We start from the raw sequence: 20,434 nt of genomic DNA, 5'->3' as shown, positions 1-20,434 counted from the left end.
TACATATCCACCTTCTGGCCTTTATCTTTCCGTTCATACAACAAAATACAGAGAAAATTCGAATTTTTCGGGCATATTTCGAATGGTAAAATTAATCGTGATTAATCCACAGAATCCTGTGATTAATCTGATTTAAACATTTTAATCGTTGGACAGCCCTACATTTAACACATTTCTGCTCAGCACATACAGCAGTGAACTCTTTGATAATTGAAACATTTTAGCTCTTCAGTATTGTTTGCGTCACATTAAATCACCTGTTCACATGGTACTGCTCATTTTCTATCTGTAGATATGTTGCAAGGATATTTGTATGCATGCACAAAATACAACATACGTAGGGCGTTGTTGTCAACTGGTATTGCAAGCTTTCATAAGGCGATTTTTAAAGGCGAACGTTCGTGCTTGCTTGTATTTTCCCACTTGTTCTACTGGAATGCGGGCAACTCGGAGTTGACGTCGCTCCCAATTCCGACCTCTGACTTCCGATGTAAATGCAGCACAGGCATAAGGAAGTCCATAAATATACCTGCTGTTGGAATACCTTGGACCGAAGATCGATGAGCCTGTTTGGGGGGAAATGGATCTTGCTGCTAATGCAAAGGTGGCAGATTCATTTATGAAGGAATTGCATAGAGGCACAAAGCGAAATTGTGTTTTGTGTATGATTAATGGGTAGCCCCAACAGTTTAAGTGCATTTGCCTATGCTAAACTGACAAACCCAAAGCATTTGTAAATGAAGATCAGTGATGATTTGGAGGTTTTACTATGAACAGTGTGCGTGCCTTTCTCCCCACCCCCAACTCTTTGCTTTTCTTGTTCTCGACACGGCCTCAATTCTGCTCTTTATTTTACTGCCTATCTATCGCTTCATTTGACTCCTGCTCTCGTGGGCTTTCTCTCCTTATCTCCTGCTCTTCCAGCGCCGCCTTCCTATTTCTTGTTCTCCTGCCTTTCATGTGTCCTTTTCCACTATCTTAATGCGAGTCTCTGGTGTCCGTCTCACAAGCAGCCTCCTATAGATCCTTGTGTGTGTGTGTGTGTGTGTGTGTGTGTGTGTGTGTGTGTGTGTGTGTGTGTGTGTGTGTGTGTGTGTGTGTGTGTGTGTGTGTGTGTGTGTGTGTGTGTGTGTGTGTGTGTGTGTGTGTGTGTGTGTGTGTGTGTGTGTGTGTGTGTGTGTGTGTGTGTGTGTGTGTGTGTGTGTGTGTGTGTGTGTGTGTGTGTGTGTGTGTGTGTGTGTGTGTGTGTGTGTGTGTGTATATATATACAAGCCATCTGGTAGCCAGCTCACTACAAACACCTTTCCACACCCCAGGCATTTAACTAATCAGAATTCCAGTCCTTGTTAAGTTTATTTTTTATTTTTTTTTGCAGATGCAATCATTTAGGTTGACCATGCCTGCAGACTAGCTAGGCATAGCTAATGTTGCCTGTTGGGTACTGTTGGCTAAGCCTGTGATCATGCCTGTTTTGCTAACAGTGCAGGTAATAAGATCCCCTCCAGGGATGTTAAAGCCTCGGATCAATACATAGATATATGTTGATATCTCATTAAGTGGAACATTTGCTTCATGCCAGTGCAATTGCAGCATTTGAATGTAGTGAATACTGATCTCTTAAAGGTGGAGTCAGCGATTCGGGAGCAAGCTTGTTGTCAATTTGGTTTTGTCAAAATCAGTGAATGTCTCCTCGCGATCCACTACCTGTACTGTGTCCGTGCTGAAAATACATCCAGCCTAGGCTCTGTAAACTGGCATGATAATAGCTAAGCTGGCCCCCCTTTGTTTACATACCAGTTTACACAGCCTAGGCTGTGTATTAAAACCTGACTTTTTTTTCAACACACACAGTATGGACAGGTAGCAGATTGTGAAGGGATATTACCTGATTTTGACATAAAGTGACTTTGTCAACAAGCGTTCTCCAGAATCGCGGACTCCACCTTATAAAACATCCAATTTTGCCAGTACAAAGCCCCTGAATTTGCCAGTGTTGTGTTTGACTAGGGCATTTATTTTATGGTTAACCAGGGTTTGTAACCTACCATGCAAATAACATGAGATGATAAATGATTTTGCATATTGTGTGAATGCTAGGGAGCTCTGCACCTTTAGGGCACTCATTTTCTTCCTCCTGAACCCTTATCAGCCTGCCTAACCTTGTGTTTGTGTGGGAAATTGACATTGTTGGTACTTTATGTTGCAGCCCTACCAGATTCTACCTTTCCTCATTTATCCTTACATGGTTAGCCCACTTTCTCTTAAGTGTTCCCCCTAGGATGTGAGACATTTATAGGCAAAGAAGAGGATGCATGGTATAGCCGCGTGTGACAGGGTATTTCAGTCAAGAAAACACATAGCTGGCGGGGAACAATCGAAGAGAGCTCTGTAGTCATTATGGGACCTGCTGATTTTCTTCCTGCAAATGGGGAAGAACAAAATATTATGGGAAATGATCAAATCCACAGTAACATAATCATAACACATGGCTTACATTTGCATTGTTTCAAAAAGCAAAGTCACCGATAAAGGAGAAAAGGAAATCATTGATAGGAGAAAATGTGTGCCATACATTTGGGGGAAATATAAGTTTGCATTTGGAACAATGATAACATCATTTGAATATTTTATTAGAAAAAAAAATGGTTGTATAAGAGAATATTGATTGAGATTGGCCTCACTCTGTTTTCAGATTTGAAATATTTAGACTGTGTTCAATACTACAGTAGTGCTGATACAATACTATAAATATTTTCTTTTTTGTTCCCTTTCTTTGAGAACATGTTTTTCTACAAACCTTCTTTTTTTGCCTATTTAACAAAATAGGCCAAAGTTCTTATAAATCCTTACAAGACCGTTATTAAGGAAAAAGATTATGAAGCAGAATCAATTTCATTCAATTATGATGACGTAATGGGAATATTAATAAAGGTTGACCCAGCATTTCTTTTGAGAAACTGGACACTGGTGGTGAAACAATACCCAAATGTTGCTTCTGACACGAGAACAATTCCTTTTAAGATTAGCTTACATTGATAAACATAAATATATATTTCTACAACCGCCTTTCTTTTATGACCAAAGGATCCAAAGTTCCCTAATTGTTATACATTGTCTTAACACAAGTAGCTGTAAAAAAAAATAAAGCCTTGCCTGAATGAAACACTATGGATACAAATCTAAACAGACATTCACTGCCGTTTTTTTTAGTACTTGACAGGTTTAGATTCTTGGTGCTACCAACACATTTCTCTCGGTACTAAAAGAAAGTAATGACTTTTCAATACCCAGCCTTACTGTCTTTTCATCCCACTGGTACTCTTCTTTTTTTTTACTACAACTTTTATTTTGAAAGGACAGCGCGATAAAGCTCAGCGCCATCTCTCAGGCCTCGGTATAACAGACTAAATTCTTCTTAACACACTAGGGGGGAAACCAGTCTTCATGTGGAACAATGGTTGGTTGATCAAAGAGCTAATTTGCCAAAAAGAGAGCGTATTCCTTTGAGGTATTCTGTAGAGATATTTCTGCCTTTTATATGAGTGAGTCTGAGCGCGACGGGAGAAACATAATGTTCCCTGCTATGTAAAGACTGGAACAAGAGTTCTCTTAAGTTCATAAACTTGGTCTCCAATGTATAAATGGTCACATGCTCTGTATTTTTTTAGCGTCCGGCATGGTGTCTCTCTCGCTTCTCCGGTTACAGAGCTATGTTAATCGAATCATATATTTATTAGGCTCGGTACACATTATAGGCTTAAATGACAGTGTATAGGAATGGTGTTTCCGTGCGGACCTATATGCCTTAAATCACGAGGCGTATATATACCAGAAATACACGCTGAGGCTTTGGGAGTTATGATGAAATTTCCGAAGAGCTTTGTGATCTAATTAAGACGCTGTGGGAGGAAGACATACTGCAGATCTGTACATTTGTGCCAAGAAAGTGCAGGCCTCAGAAATATGCCCGTTTCCTCCCCTTACGCGAATCATGCCAATGCAGTTATATAAGCAATGGCAGGCCTGGGAATATGTTTTTCTGTTCAATATTTAATGCTTCCACCAATTTATATTCAGTTCATGCTCAGGCAAACACAGACACACATGCACGCACACAACTTGAAGCCTCTGTTTTCTGCCCTTGTTTTTAACATGTTTTCTTTATTGTTATTATTATTATTATTATGTACCCTCTCTTTGAAAGGCCATTTTGAATGACTCATTATGCCATTTATTTGGAAGTGTGTTGTTGATGTGTTTGTGGCTGTCTGTAGCCGTTAGTGAAGCCACTTTAGTGTGACAGAACACAGGCTTCAAAACTTGTTCTTACGCAAATCGCGGGTTTAAACATGCACACACACAGGCAAAAAAAAGGTGGAGGTTTTAGACTGAAAGAGAGTGAAGGTTTTGTCTGCCTGGCATATCCCTTCTGGTGAGATGAGATAAGCTGGAGCTCTTTGTGTGTGTATGAATGTGTCTGTGTGTTTGCACATTTTATTTAATTTTATTGTGGTGTTATGGAAACCCCCCTTTAGTTGTCACTGTTAGACCGCACTGTCCAAGCTAAAATATAGCTCTCTTTTACCTGTTGTTTGCTCATGCAGGTGTGCATCCACATGTATGAGCCTTTTGTATGGACTGTTGGCCTTGACATGTTAGGGGTCTGGCAGTGCACTGGGGCTTTGTGCTGCCCCAGAGGAGGTGACCTTGGTAATCTGCTGTGCTCAACCCTCTGCCCAGGGCTTCTGCCAAACAGGACCCAAGCCTGAAGGGGCCCATCGCCAGACCAATAACCCCCCCCCCCTCACACACACTCATCCACATCCCTCAGTCCAGGTCCTCGCATCAGCCCCTGGCCCTACACATCCTTGATAGAAAGGAGCTTACCTTGGCCTTTAAGCAAGGACAGCCAAAGAGCAGCTGTCAGTCACTAAAGCTGGACTCACAGGGGCCCGGGGATTTGAATTCTTGCCGAACAGGAAGGCAATGATGCTGAAATATCTCACTATGTCACAATATTATTATATATTTTTTTAAAGAGAAACAATTATTTTAGTTTAAAAAAATAAAAAATGCCCAGTAAGCTCCTCAGAACTAAAGAAAATAATGATTGAAATTGTCTGTGGCTTTCTTGATCCTACAGACAACTACTTGTTGTTACTGACACAAGGTTTGACCCTGGTTAGTTAGGTCAATTTAATTGACCCAGCTCAAAATGACAAATTAGCCTTGGACGATCTTTATATTTAGTACAGCATATCACACTCCCTTGTCCTTCAAACATCAGATTTGATAAAGAAATAGCTGTAGCAGAGACATTGTCCGACATGACGTCATGTCATGCGCCGGCTTGTAACTACAACTGAAACTCAACGTCATTGTTCTCAGCCAACTCCCTCTGTTCGCTTATTGGACCATCAAAAATCTGGACGGAGAAAACCCACTAATGTTCCGCCGGACCAGACTGAGTACTGAAAGGGAAATGAAAATTGAGCGGAAGCAAGTAAGCGAGCGGTTCCAGGCTAGGTGACGGTCACAGCAAAAGGGGAAATACACAGCAATTAACTTTCCAGAGTTTTCAAATCCTTCCGTGGAGTAATATAAACCTCTGTGCAGTGTTTTGGTGTCATAGCCTTCAGAATCAAGTGTATGTTACTCAATAATCCGGCCTGCCTGGATCATATGTTGTAGCTCACAGGTACCCGTAGCTAAGTTATGGAAATGTGAGGATTTATTGCTTTTGTCTGTTTATTAAAATAACTCTTTGGTGTTGAGGCAGTTGGTCAGACTTTACAAGCTGTTTATAATCCTTACTGTGGGCTCTGGGAAACAGTGATGAGCATATTTCATTACTACCTGAAATTCTACAGACAAACAAGTGGCAAAATGTTTTCACTAATCATAGCCAACTTGATTATGCATTGCTGCCCTGGAGGTAGCTTAAATGAATAGCATTTTCCAGCAGCAGCAGCAGCATCAGGTGTGTTGTAATACATTGGATTAATTTACACTACATTAACAGTTCCCCCTGCAACCAGTAGCAGGGGCATTGGTCATCTCTTGCCTGTTAAAGACTTGCAGTAAGATTAAATTTAAAGATGCCCCATGCCACTTTAGACATATTTGTAACACTTATTTTTTTTCAGACAATGCATATTACAATAAAGAGAAAGTTCCTGCACACATTTTTGACAGTAAAAAGTATTTGTATATCTATTCAAAAAAGTACGCAAATGTTTTTCAATATATATTTTTGTGAAAAAAATAAAAATTGTAATTGGCCAATTCATCGGTTATTATCGGATTTCTTTTTCCGCTTATAATCGGTATCGGCATCGGCCCCAAAAAAAATCCATATCGGTCGGGCTCTAGTACTAACAGCCCTAAACTTCAGCCGTGCCAACAACAAAAAAATGTTGAGTCATAAAGCTGAACTGAATAACATCTTATAACTCGACCTGTTCTCCTCTTTTGTCCCCTCCAGGAGAGGCCCATGATAAGGAGGTGCAGGTTGTGGAGTTGCCCATCGTGGACAGTCTCCACCCGCGGCCCCCCTACCTGCCCCTGGCCATCCCTGAGGACCTGGCCCCGCGCCTGCACCGCCTCCACGGAGACCCCTCTGTCTGGTGGGTGTCCCAGTTCGTCAAGTACCTGGTGCGCCCGCAAGCCTGGCTGGAGAAGGAGATCCAACAGACCACCGCCAAGTTGGGCTTCAAACACCCCATCATCGGGTTAGGACTCTCAACACTTCTCTCTGTGTGTGTGTGAGTGTGTGAGTGTGTGTGTGTGTGTGTGTGTGTGTGTGTGTGTGTGTGTGTGTGTGTGTGTGTGTGTGTGTGTGTGTGTGTGTGTGTGTGTGTGTGTGTGTGTGTGTGTGTGTGTGTGTGTGTGTGTGTGTGTGTGTGTGTGTGTGTGTGTGTGTGTGTGTGTGTGTGTGTGTGTGTGTGTGTGTGTGTGTGTGTGTGTGTGTGCTCTCTCTCTGGTTGTAAGTACTTAAATATGAAATGAATTAGTTTCTATGGCATATTTCTACAATTAGGTTTACAAAGTACTTCACAATCAAAGCAAACAGAAGGCATAGAGAGAAGTAAAACACAAGAACAGAGCCTGAAGGACTGTGGTGGAATACAAACACTGCTCTGGCTGAGGTTAATACTAGGTTAATAATAATGTTTAAGAAAATTAATTTGATGGTATTTGGGGCTTTTTTTGGAGGGTTATTTTTCTACCTTTATTTATCCTTTGAAGGCTTTTTTTATTATTACTTAACTGCTTCACACCCACACAGCTCACATGAATGTTAATCAGCTTGTTTAAAGAAATCTCATCAATCTATACTTATCACGCTGTTCTTTCTGATAGTGGTATGATATTTCTCATTCTGTTTATTTATTTTATTTATATATGTTTTTTTTGTCCTATACATTGATGCATATATTTTTTTATATATAATTGCATACAATGCACACTGTTTACTTCTCATAAAACCTGGCATAAATGGTGGAGATGACACGATACCAAGTGTTCCAAATATGCCATTTTCTAGGCTTTATTTGATATTGCCCCAGCTTTTGGTTGTGACCACTCAGCACTCAGCTGATTTTTCAGCTGCACAGCTTGAAACCGACTTGGGACTTCTCATGGTCCAGCACAGAATAATTGGAAAGTATCCATCAAGGCCACCCCCTGTGGGAACGCACGCAGTCGCAATACTGAAAGACACTTTTGAAAAACGGCTTCTAAGAAATGGGTTGAACACGTTTAGCTGCTTTATTTACTCGTTTAGTTTTCTCTATATCGCTGTCAGGCATTTGCTGTCTGCCAGTGTCTCTTGACTCATAAATAATTCCATCCGTCTTTCAGCAACATTTCAAAACTTGGATCCAATAGGACTTCGCAAATATTTTTTTTCTCTGTTGTGTTAACCCACTTGGACTTGCAAGATCGGAAGGGATTTGAAATATTAGGACGGTGTAGATAATGACTTGGTAAGCTCAGCTGTCAGTCATGGTGAAGTATATTTAGAATTACTTTTGGCTGTTTTGCTGAGATTATTTTACCACATCGTCCCACCCAGCTGGTAAAGGAAGTTGTTTAAAACAATGTCTTAGAGTTATATTCTTACATTACATTCCTTATTTGGTTTTCTACAGGTTGTGAACTACAACGTCCACTCCTGTAGATGTCTCAATATAGCTAGTTACCTCGATTTGCCAGGTGCCATTCCCGGTGTTGTGGCAGAGTGAAAGCTTGAAGCAGCATGGCTGATACAGATGACAGAATTAGAGCGGCCCCTTCAAAGTATAAAGAAATGTGTCGCAGTTTGCGTTGCATCGCTATGTATCGGGATATATCATATCGTGACCCATGTATCGTGATACCTATCGTAATCGTCAAGTCCTTGCCAATTTTCTCACTTCTTCTTCTTAACATTATGCTGCGAATGATCGTCACTCTTCTCCCTGACTTCTCCTGTCCTGCTCCTCTCTGGGCTCTCACTCCCTTTTATTACACAATGTCTCTTCTTTTTTTCCTCCACTCTCAGATGCTCTTCTCTTTGGTTGTTACCTCTCTGCCTTTCATCACCGCGGCAGCTGCCATTTCTTTTTTTTTATCCAGCCCTCTTTGACGCCTCCCTCCCCCATTGCCCCCCACCCACCTTTTATTTTTTCCAGTGACTCATCTCAACTTTTTTCCAATCTCACCATTCCTCTCAGGTCCTCTCATTTGCGATAGCTGCTCCGTCTTCATTTGTTCCATCCTGCTTCAAGATTTTTCGAAAAAGTGTTATATATTTCGGTCTCACCTCTTGCTCACGTTCTCTTACACCCACCTGTAACTGTGGATAGTTGAGATAAATCTTAAGAACCTTGACATGTTTTGAAGTCAAAGTACTGGCTGCAAAGGCAGTTATTTCTACAGCAAGTATTATACTGTAGATAAGTTGCTTCCTTGTGGCAGCTGCAGCAGGTCGAAAAAGCCAAGTTGTTGCTGTTTTTCTTCTTCCTACTCAGCTGCTAGGCATCTACAGAGCTAAGGGAAATCTCCAAACAACCAAAAGCAAAAAAATAAACATATTCAGTCTATATGTTATTGTCACAATCTGCCGGAATCAGCGCTTGTTGTGTCTAGCGTGGGTGTGTTTGATGCCTTTTAATGTATGCCTTTACGCCCACCATGAGAATTGCCCTGCCAGTGCTGTATGAATAGAAAAAAGGAATGAATTGAATTATTGCGGCGGTACAGTGTGGGAGGGAAGGGAAGGGAAGGGAAGGGAGGAGATGGCTAAGAGCTACAGTAAAGCAATGCCTGGATGCAGCCCTCTATCTGCTGCCACTGACGGAGAAGAGGGAAGGGGCAAGACAAGAAAGAGGGTTCACTGGAACAAAACACAGTAGAGATGAAAGAGGTGAAGATAGCAGGAGAGAGAGAAGGACACTGACAAAGGATGGGAAAAGCCTGGAGTCAAGACCTCTGATTGTACAGACAGACCCCCAATGAAAGACACCAACATCCCTGCTGCTACCCACTCAACCACTTGTTCTCACTCCATTCCTTGGTGGTTTTATTTGTTGGTGAATAAAGGGTCCATTTCTCCGGCGACTGTCCCCCCTCCCCCCAATTGTAAGCTATTGATCACAGGCAAGTGGAAATTGGGTACAGCCTGTTTAAATCCCCTTCTCTGAACCTCTGACTCTTTAAAAAAAAATCTTTTCTACGCCTTCCTCATTCTCACATAATTGGAAGCAGCGTTGAGGTTAGAGAAGCAGTTTGTACCCTTAATGCAACTGGGAGTCCTGATGTGTGGAAGTGAAAGACTACTATCCTTCACTAAAGTGTCCTTAAAATGGCTCCTGACCTTTTTGTATGTTTCTGTGGTGCTGCTCCTTGGTCAATAGTAGAGAGATGGTTGCACTTGGCAGCTCCCAAAATGGAACCAAATGCAGAAGTGTAGTGTGCATGTTCTCTCAGTTTACCCCCCTCCAATAAGTAAAAGTAAGTTTTCTTTTCTTTCTTATTTTGTTTTCCTCAGATTTTGACATTTCTACCGCCCCTCATATCAAGGCCACGAGTCACAGTGCAGATGTGGCTGGGTAGTTTTTGTAGAGTAGAATATTTCTGGATGGAATCAAATTGTGTTTTGGCGTCCATCAGTTTGAGGGATGCTTATGTGTCAGGAGAGGAATTATTACCGTTCTAGCCGATACTCTGTTCTGTTTACAAGTTCTGATCTTTTTTTATATATATAAGGCCACTGATGGCCCTCTCTCTTTGTCATTGGTTACCGTTATGGATGACAAGGACACTGAAAAAAAAAAGACTTGTTTTGTTTATTTCCGTTTGTTCATCTTTCCTTCTCACTCCAATTTTCTAAAGACTCCCTCTCTCTCTCTCTCTCTCTCTCTCTCTCTCTCTCTCTCTCTCGCTCTCGCTCTCTCACTCTCTCTTCCCTGTTTGGCTTTTCTTTTTTCCTTTTTTTTCACTCTGTATCTTGTAATAATGGCAACGTTAGTGTTTATTCCAACAATTGAAGTTGAAGTTTCGCAGATTTTTACTTTGATATAAAAATAAATACTCTTGTGAAAATGTTCAAATGGAACAACACGTGAATACATGTCAACGAAAGGAAGCATGTGCAAATCCTGGGTGTCAGTTTTCTGTTTTGTACAAATACAGAAATGTGTCTGGAAGTGGTCCTGACATTTTGTATGGCTCAGCAAAGTCAGCATTAAAGCAGCCTACACATATATAAAGGTTTGCTATAGTTGTTCTGTTTTACAATACAAACAACGGTGTGAAACAGGACATTTTTGCAGCCCAAATGGGGGACCCTTAATGGAACCAAGTGCAAAGCCTCTTTCCATCATAATGGAAAATGACTAGCGCTAACAATCTCATTATGCTTGTCTGAAGCTACCAGTTTTGGTTACGTTTTTTTGTGGGGACTTTACCAAGATATCAATATGATGAAAAAAAATGTTATAATACTAATTGGAAAGAAATTGGCAAAGGGTTTTGAGGCTCAGCTTGCCAACTGCCACTGACTTAAAGTTTGATGTGGAGCAAAGTCTTAATGAATTGTTATTACCTTGACACCTTTGTTTAGATTTGTATCCATCGAAAACACCATCTTTATTAAAACTAACCAAAAAAAATAATACAAAAAAAGCGGTAAAATTGACGGGCTTCTCATGCACATAAGGTGTATCAGGGTTCAACATAACTTTTTTTTCCTACTGGCCCGCCGGGCCAGTGGATCCGAGTTTTACTGGCCCCTTGTATATTTTCACTGGCCCTGCACACACTTTTTTTTTCTTCATAATTTAGTGTCAATAATTATAATACCTGTATTAGAAAAATAAAGAAAGATAACCAGATCTAAAGGGAATATCTATACTGTAACAGTATAGATATTCCCTTTAGATTTGATTATTTTTCTTTTAGTTAATTATATGAAATGTTGATATTGCTCATACACATAATATAAAACCAGGCAAACATATTGAATTAGAAGCCTACAACTGAAAGTATGTTGAAAGAGTCGGCCAGTATTTTAAAGTCCAGTAGTTTGAAGGTTGTTTTTATTCCTGAATTTGGGCAGTTTAATGAATAGTTCACCTGCAGAAGTCATGTTCAAACATAAAAAATAAATAAGAGATGAAGGTCTGATCATTCTTTGTGGTGTGGTAGGCTGTTTTTATTACTTTCTCTATATGCATTAGGGATGTGAATATGTCGATCGAATGACCGGTTTTCCACTTTCGCTCAAGTTGACTTTAAAAATAGAATAGAAATCCGAAAATCAGTGGGTTATGCCGTTTTTTTAATGGGAGATTTCACCGTGTATGTGAGTTCACGTCTGGTCGTGAGCGCGCTGCAGCAGTGTCACTTCTCCATGAAGTGTCAGCTTCACATATAAGAGTCCGGTGTGGGACCATTTTTTCAAACTATTGATAAAAAACAATGCAGTGCAAAATATGCAGCATAAGTTAAACGCTCGTCTAAGACTATGACGTTAAATCACCTTAGAAACACACAATGCCTTCGTCCGATCACAGCAGCGTTTCACCGTGTGATCTCGCCAGCGAGTGAGCCGCCGCGCAGATGAACTGTGGTTTGTGGCTAAAATAATAACCGGGGATATTCTCCCCGTTAGCGATTTCAATGGGAAAGACTTCCGCGATCTGATTGAATGTCTCGAGCCTGAAAACACAGTGCCAAACTGCGCGACTATAGGAACTGTACAGTGAGCGGAGTCCCTCCGTTCGTTTCTGTCTACAACCGACACAATCACCGGAGACGCATTCACAGCGTTTAAATAACGCCTCTCATTTGTATTACCATTGGGGCTTGGATGCAAATATTGTAACATTACGGCGGCAGATAAAGGAAAAGCGCAGTTATCATTTTCTGCGCCTCAACCTCTGCTGTGGGAAGAAAGAAAGGGGGCAGAGTAAGTCGATTGATTTGTCGACTGACAGGCGGACGGTAGGCAGCTCTGCCAACGGTGCCTGTCAAAACGCCCACGCATCGGTTGTCCACTGGCCTTTCATTAAAAAATATATTTTATATTAGGTTTATTATATTGAGTCTTAAATAAACACTGCTTTCATTACGACTCAGAACGCGCATTTCAATGAACCATGATGTAGTCTACAAAAAGATACTGAACTGTGATTGGCCAGTCACTGGCCCGGGCGGGACAGTGACTGGCCAATCAACTTGCCCTGCATATGATTTTACTGGCCCCGGGCCATCGGGCTATACGTTATGTCGAACCCTGTGTATATATGATGCAACAATAGTCGAGATTGTTTATGCTCAACAATAACAGCAGCAGTTGTTGGAAATTGAATTATTTTGTGTCGTGCTCCTTGAAACATTAAAAAAAGTGAAATGTTTCAAATGTGTGTGTCCCTGTTTTTCTGTCTGTAGAGTCCATGTGAGGAGGACGGATAAAGTGGGGACAGAGGCGGCCTTCCATCCCATAGAAGAGTACATGATGCATGTGGAGGAACAGTTCAAACTCCTGGCCAGACGTGTCCACATCGACAAGAAACGAGTTTATCTGGCCACAGACGACCCCTCCCTGCTGCAGGAAGCAAAAACCAAGTCAGTGTCCACGAGTGTGTGTGTGTGTCTAAGTGGTCCTGTTTTACTTACGTTGTGGGGACCAACGTTTCTTACCACAATGACATTGAGGGGACTTAACATTGATGTGGGGACAAACTGCTTTAATGTTCACTAGTACATTCCGGAAGCTATTCGCACCAGTCAGACATCAGCATTGATCTTTTGTTCAATTGCTTATGTGCCCTACCAACAATCAGTGTTCTTTTACCTATGGCTACGAAGTTTCCCAAACTTAGTGTCCATTGTGATTCTGTCTAACGTGTAGATGAGAGTATGTTTCCTCTTCAAATCTCCTAATACGATCATTTCTACATTGTTTTCTCTTGTGACTTGTTCTAACTCTGACCTCCCCCTCTCTGTCCCTCCCAGGTATCCAGAATACGAGTTCATCAGTGATAACTCCATCTCGTGGTCGGCCGGCCTTCACAACCGCTACACTGAGAACTCTCTGAGAGGAGTCATCCTGGACATCCACTTCCTCTCTCAGACTGATTTCCTGGTCTGTACTTTCTCCTCACAGGTCAGTCTCAATCTCGATCTCCACGCCAATTTACCAAACGGCATAAAAATGTGTGTTCTTGATGTTTTTTCAGCATGTAAGTAGGAGGATGGGATGAAAGCGGGTCCAAAACTAGCATGGAGGGGCCAAACTGAAATATAGATCTGTGCTTGCCCTTACACAAGGGAGCATGGAAGTGGAATAATGTTAATAACTTTAACATCAAAAGTAATAAAAGAAATATACAGTATGTTGTTGTTTTATTGAATGTGATTCCTATTAGACTTCCTAAACATGCTACTATATACAATTTAAATACGGTTCAAAATTAATTATTGGTTTAAATTATTGATTAAAAAATAATACAATGGAATGTTTGTGGCACTTTCAGCCAGATCACATGGTCTTCATCAGCACATGGAGTTTGCTCAGTTGTTTACACATGATATAAGTGTGACCACCGGTTGTCATATGACCAAACTTAACGTGATAACAATTTAAGCATTTCCATAGAATCAAGCTGACCCCATCCTTATATTTGATTCTTTTTTCAAACTGATGTTTCTGAGATAAACAATCCACTTTCACGCTCAAAGTTGTAGTGTTGAATAACAATACTAAGAAGGCTAAGCACATAATTATCATTTCTGGAGTAGTAATTACCCAGTTGGAACCCCTTACTTTACTAGCACACTTTTAAAAGTAGGTCAAGAACAACAAATGTATCGGATAAAATCAATTATGAACAGGGCTTTTGAAAACAAACTGATGAAAAAGTGTTAAAACAGCCTGTCGGAGACAATTATCACTTGATGTTTTTCACTTTGTCGGGGGGGGGGGGGGCAAACACCAGAACCTCTTTTGATAATCACAATCATGGGGATTGTCAACAACCTCATTGTCCCATTTGTCAACCAACGTATCAGGGCACAGAAAACAACCAGCCCATTCATTATAGCTTTCACATTACAATGGCATTTGTCCTCCAATTATTCTGTTCATCTGTTTTTTAACATGGAGTGGACTGGGGGGGGGGGGCTTCCTGCCAGTGGCGTGCACAGACATTTTGGGGGGCAGGTGCTCAGTGCAAAAAAAAGGGCACAATGTATTCTATCAATGAATGACCAAATCATTTTAAGGGTACTTGTACAAAATCCCCCCTGGCCTAATTACTTTTAATACCCGGCCACACATAGAGTGTTTCTCCAAGACATTTGGTAGACTGTATTTGGGACCCTGGACCTTCTAGGGTGGTCCGGGGGAATACTCCCCCGGAAGAAAAATTTGAACCTTTTTAAAGTAAAATTCATCAAATTGGTGCCCTTTGAGAAGAAAGCTAAGGCTAAATCACCTATGTCAATGTGGGCTATTTAGTACTATTTTCTGGAATAATTTGGAGACACAGAATTACCAAAAAGCAGAAAGAAAAAATGTACATGTTAGAAAGAAAAACAGTCAGCTTCGGATTTTTTTAAATAATCCCTTATCCCGAATTCTCTCTTTGAAGTCTTTGTTAGGCCCCTGATCCCCGTACTAATATTATTCTATTAAGGTAAATAAAAGATTACTGCAAGTCTTGTAACATAGAAATAACCTATGGTTGGGACAAAATAATATAATTATCTTATATAGCTTCATGACTGATTTAGTACCACCAACCCACTTTGCGTAGTTACAGTCATATGAAAAAGTTTGGGAACCCCTCTCAGCCAGCATTATAATTGACTCTGCTTTCACACAAAAAAGATAAAAGTGGTATGTCTTTCATTTACCAGGAACAGCTAAGTACTGGGATGTTTTCCAAACAAAGATTTTTTGAAAAGCAGTATTTAGTTTTATGAAATTAAATAAAATGTGAAAAACTGGCTGTGCAAAAATATGGGAACCCTTGTGGTCTTGCTGATTTTAATGCATGTAACAGCATGTAAAACTGAGGACTTTAAACACAAAATTGGTTGGATTATGTTGTTAAGCCTTGAACCTCATATAAAGGTCTGTTTAATCATGATAAAAGGTATTTTAGGTGCCTAAATGCAAGTTCCACTTCTCTTTGACTCTCTGCAGAAGTGAGACAGAATGCGATCATCAAAACAGCTCCCAAAAGATCTTAAAAACAAAGATTATTCATTGTCATGGTTTAGCGGAAGGCTACAAGAAGCTTTCCCAAAGGTTTAAATGGTCAATTTCTACTGTAAGGAACGTTGTCAGGGAATGGAAGGACACAGGCACAGTTGCAGTTAAACCCAGGTCTAGCAGACCAAGAAAAGTACAAGAGCGGCATATGCGGCGGATTGTGAGAATGGTTGCACACAACCCAAAGATCACCTCCAAAGACCTGCAAGAACATCTGGCTGCAGATTGTGTATCTGTACATGGTTCTACAATTCAGTGCAATTTGCACCAAAACATCTGTATGGCCGGGTGATGAGAAGGAAGCCCTTTCTGCGCCCACACCACAGATACAGTTGCATGGAGTATGCAAAAGCTCATTTAGACAAGCCAGCTTCATATTGGAAGAAAATGCTTTGGACTGATGAGACAAAAATTAAGTTATTTGGTCTTTATAAAAAGCAGATGTTTTGGTGCAAATTGCGCTGAATTGTTGAACAATGTACAGATACACAATCTGCAGCCAGATGTTCTTGTAGGTCTTTGGAGGTGATCTGTGGGTTGTGTGCAACCATTCTCACAATCCTCCACCTATGCCGCTCCTGTTTTTTTCTTGGTCTTCCATGCCTGGGTTTAACTGCCACTATGCCTGTGTCCTTCCATTTCCTGACAACGTTCCCTACAGTCGAAATTGACAATTGAAACCTTTGGGAAAGCTTCTTGTAGCCTTCCCCTAAACCATGACAATGAACAATCTTTGTTTTTCAGATCTTTTGGGAGCTGTTTTGATGATCCCATTCTGTCTCACTTCAGCAGAGAGTCAAAGAGAAGTGCAACTTGCATTTAGGCACCTAAAATACATTTTCTCATGATTAAACAGACATTTATATGAGGTTCAAGGCTTAACAACATAATCCAACCAACTTTGTGTTTAAAGTCATCAGTTTTACATGCTGTTACAGGCATTAAAATCAACAAAACCACAAGGGTTCCTATATTTTTGCACAGCCAGTTTTTCACATTTTATTTTATTTCATACAACCAAATACTGCTTTTCAAAAAATCTTTGTTTGGAAAACATCCCAGTACTTAGCTGTTCCTGGTAAATTAAAGACATACCACTTTTATATTTTTTTTTGTGAAAGCAGAGTCAATTATAATGCCGTCTGAGAGGGGTTCCCAAACTTTTTCATATGACTGTAAAATAAAATGTGTGGACAGCTTTTAAGATATTTCAATAACATTTGAGGAACAGTTCAACATTAAAATCTGAGCTTTAAAAAGGCCCTGAACAGTTAACATGACTCTGGTCTTGACTCTGACCTTTCATCTTCATCTTCCTCCTTGCTGCTGTTGGATGCTTTCATCCAGGAGAGCAGAGAGCTGCTCCCCTGGGCTGCCTGCTGTAGCTCCCTTTCTTTTTCCTTTTTTAATCTCTCCTTTCTAGGCATTATAGGCCTACTGCAATTTGTAAATAAAAAGAGACCAACCAACCATATGAATAAGACTGCTTGGTTACATTACAACAAGGCACAAGGCTACTTTTTCTGCAGGCAATTGGGAATTGTCTGTTTGTCATTTAGCAAATAAATTACTGCAAGTGAAGTGTTACTTATATAGCCTTAAGTAAACCTAAACAACACTAAATATTCAGCATACTGATAGATTCACATGCTGTACCAACCGCCAACATTAGTTGTGTTCATCACGTCATATCTATTTTTTTTTTTGGGCTAGCTTGTTAGCTTGTTGTTTGTCGGCTAATTTATGCTCAGCTGTGTGGTACTGCATGATAGAGGCTACTTTAAAACAGAGACAAATAAATGCAAGTTATAGCTTGGCAACTGAGGCTTAGGGGGCAAACAATACACTCTTGACTCCATTCATGTATGTGTTACCTCGCTGGTGGGGTAGGGCAGGCCGGGGAGTAGGTGTGTGTGTGCAGCAGCTGTGAACTGCTGCGGCAACGCGCCTCCGTTTGTGTCCACTCTGCGCGTTCACGTTGACAAAGGAAAGGAAGTGTGTGCGGAGGAGGAGGAGGGGGGGCATATTTATTGGGGCATTATTGTCAAACGTTTTTAATCGTTGAGCATTTATAGATGATAATGTCGGCATGGGCAACATACACTGTAAAAAAAAAGAAAAAGAAAAAAAAGAAAACTTTCAGATTATTATTTTTTCAAAAGGGCACTTGACTGGGCCAGGGGAAAAGGGCAGGTGCTTCTATCTACCTGTGCACGCCACTGCTTCCTGCCAAAAAAAAAATTAAAAGTAATGCGTCAAACGCCACACGTAATTCCTATTCACACTAGTGGGTTCAATAATCCACTTGAAGGATCTGACTGGAATGAGTGGCTTAGTAATGGCTTTATCCCCTCTTTTAGCAGATCTAAAGTCTTAAAGAAAAAAAAGAATGTAATCCCCCGGTTTCTGCATTTTTTGTCCGTCTCCAGGTCTGCCGCGTGGCCTACGAGATTATGCAGATGCTGCGGCCCGACGCCTCTTCCTTCTTCTACTCGCTGGATGACATCTACTACTTTGGAGGTCAGAACGCCCACAACCAGATCGCCATCTACCCGCACGCGCCGCGCAGCAACGAGGACATTCCCCTGGAGCCCGGAGACGTGATAGGTGTAGCAGGGAACCACTGGGACGGCTACTCCAAAGGCATCAACCGCAAACTGGGCCGCACCGGACTCTACCCCTCGTACAAGGTCAAGGAGAAGATCGAGACCGTCAAGTACCCCACCTACCCCGAGGCGGACAAACTGCTCAACGCTAAAAACAAGTAAAAAAATAAAAATAAATTAAATGAAGAAATGACAAGAAGAAGAAAAAAAAAAGATAAAAGAGGAAAAGGAGAAGGAGAACAACACGTAGACTCCGATACAACAGGGAAGGAGGCTGCTTTTTGTACAGAAGAAAGAGGCGTACTCACTCTCAGTGACTAAGCTGAGAAGAAAAGGAAAAATGCCTGTACCCAGGGGGGGTGATGGGAATGAGAATGCACTCTTGTGTGTTTATGTAAGAGAGAGAGAGAGAGAGAGAGAGTGTGCGCGTGTGTGTGTGTGTGTGTGTGTGTACGTGCGTGAAGGTGTGTGCACTTGTTTAAATGCCTGTGCATATAATGTCAGGTCATGGAAGATTTGCACCCTACCACTACTCCCCCCTCTCCCCCCCCCCCCCCCAGCCCGATTGCCCCGACGTCGCGGGCCTGTAGAGATGTTAGAACGTGAACATTGATTTTAAACTTAAAGCAAAGAAAAACTATTAAAAATCTACAAATCAACTGACCAAGCTGGCTCTCCTACTGGACAAGACTTGGCGGACTACTTATGAGACTGACACACACCCTCAGAGTTAGCTTTTTCGAAATCGATGATCGTGGGTTGGGGGAAAAAAATGACAAACTGGAAAAAAAAGTTTTTCGATTTTTAATTTAATTATTACCGGTGGTTTTTGATTTAAATCTTGCCTTCTCTCTTTTTTTTCTCCTGTCTTTTTTGTTTACTGAATGTACTGTATCCTCTTCTTGCCATGCTCACCGCTGCACTCACCCCCCCTTTCCTCCCCTTCTCCTGCTCTCCACTCACCGTGCTTTCTCCATCTCATCCCTACATGTGCAATTAATTTTACCACATTGTGCTTTTATCAAGTGTTTTTAAGCGTGCTTTTGCATTGTATACTGTACAGTGTTTGTGTGCGTGCGTGCGTGCGTGCGTGCGTGCGTGCGTGCGTGCGTGTGTGTGTGTGTGTGTGTGTGTGTGGAGGGACGGATGTGTGTGTTTAAGTCTAAGGGGCCATGTCACGACCTGGTGCCTGCTTTAATGGTGAGCAGTGTGTGTGTGTTTTTTTAGTTTTTTTAATTGCTTTCCTCCCGACTGAATAGTGTTTGTGTGGCCTGGGGGGAGACTGGCAGTGACAGTGGGGACTGTCCTCAGCCCCCCGGCACTCAGAACAATGGTTAACTCCAGTCACTGTGCTGGTGACACTCTAGTGAACAATGGTAAGACTATGTGGAGTATGGGGAACTCATGGTGCGTGCACTTACACACACACACACACACACACACACACACGCTCACACAGACACCGGAGCCGTCCCGAGGCTCACCAAAAGAAGCACTCCACTGAGATAATGTCCCTTTTTCGGCATCTCTGCTGTCTCTTTCTGTCCATCTGTTTGTTTTTGTTTTTTTACTTTTAACATTGCTGTTTTAAAAATTTTATGAAAAATATACTTGTGTTGAAATATGATGATGCTATGTCATATCAAAACTCAATGTCCCCCCGTCATGAAGGCTTTTGTTTTTTTGTCATAACTTATGTTCCTGGGCATTGTCTTTGATAACCACAGACTCGAATAAACTTGAGAAACCAACACAGCATTACATTCCTCTGATTTCTGTCTGCGCCATCTGCTCCTCAGTCTCTCAACGGGCGACACCTGCTCGGTCAATCAGGCCGAGCACGCTTCAGTTGCACCACTTACATTCCAAACTGAAAATCAAGGGAATCTCCCTTCTCTTTTTTTCTCTTTCTGTTAAGAGTTCATATCCTGAAGGGTATCCCATCTATTTCTCAATAGGAAAAAGCCCATTACCTGAAGTTCATCTATTGATATCTCTATAATAAAAAAGGAGCAAACCTGCGTCTTCAATTGACATAATTTTGGCATCCCTTTAACCAACC

At 41.3% G+C, this 20,434-nt stretch overlaps 1 protein-coding gene across 1 annotated transcript in view; it reads left to right on the top strand.

Annotated features, from left to right (window-relative positions):
- Positions 1–20,117, top strand: part of fut8b (fucosyltransferase 8b (alpha (1,6) fucosyltransferase)) — a 45,352-nt gene extending 25,235 nt beyond the window's left edge. The window contains exons 6-9 of the mRNA XM_080048392.1: positions 6,485–6,731; positions 12,937–13,113; positions 13,504–13,654; positions 18,196–20,117. Of these exons, the coding sequence (XP_079904518.1) occupies positions 6,485–6,731; positions 12,937–13,113; positions 13,504–13,654; positions 18,196–18,534 (914 nt within the window). The 3' untranslated portion in view covers positions 18,535–20,117. The remainder of the gene's footprint in view (positions 1–6,484; positions 6,732–12,936; positions 13,114–13,503; positions 13,655–18,195) is intronic.
- Positions 20,118–20,434: the final 317 nt, after the last annotated feature.

The sequence above is a fragment of the Ammodytes marinus genome (genome assembly GCF_949987685.1).
Source record: "Ammodytes marinus genome assembly, chromosome: 19".
NCBI lineage: Eukaryota > Metazoa > Chordata > Actinopteri > Uranoscopiformes > Ammodytidae > Ammodytes > Ammodytes marinus.
The sequence above is the reverse complement of the archived record's forward strand: the minus strand, read 5'-3'. Positions and strand labels throughout refer to the sequence as shown.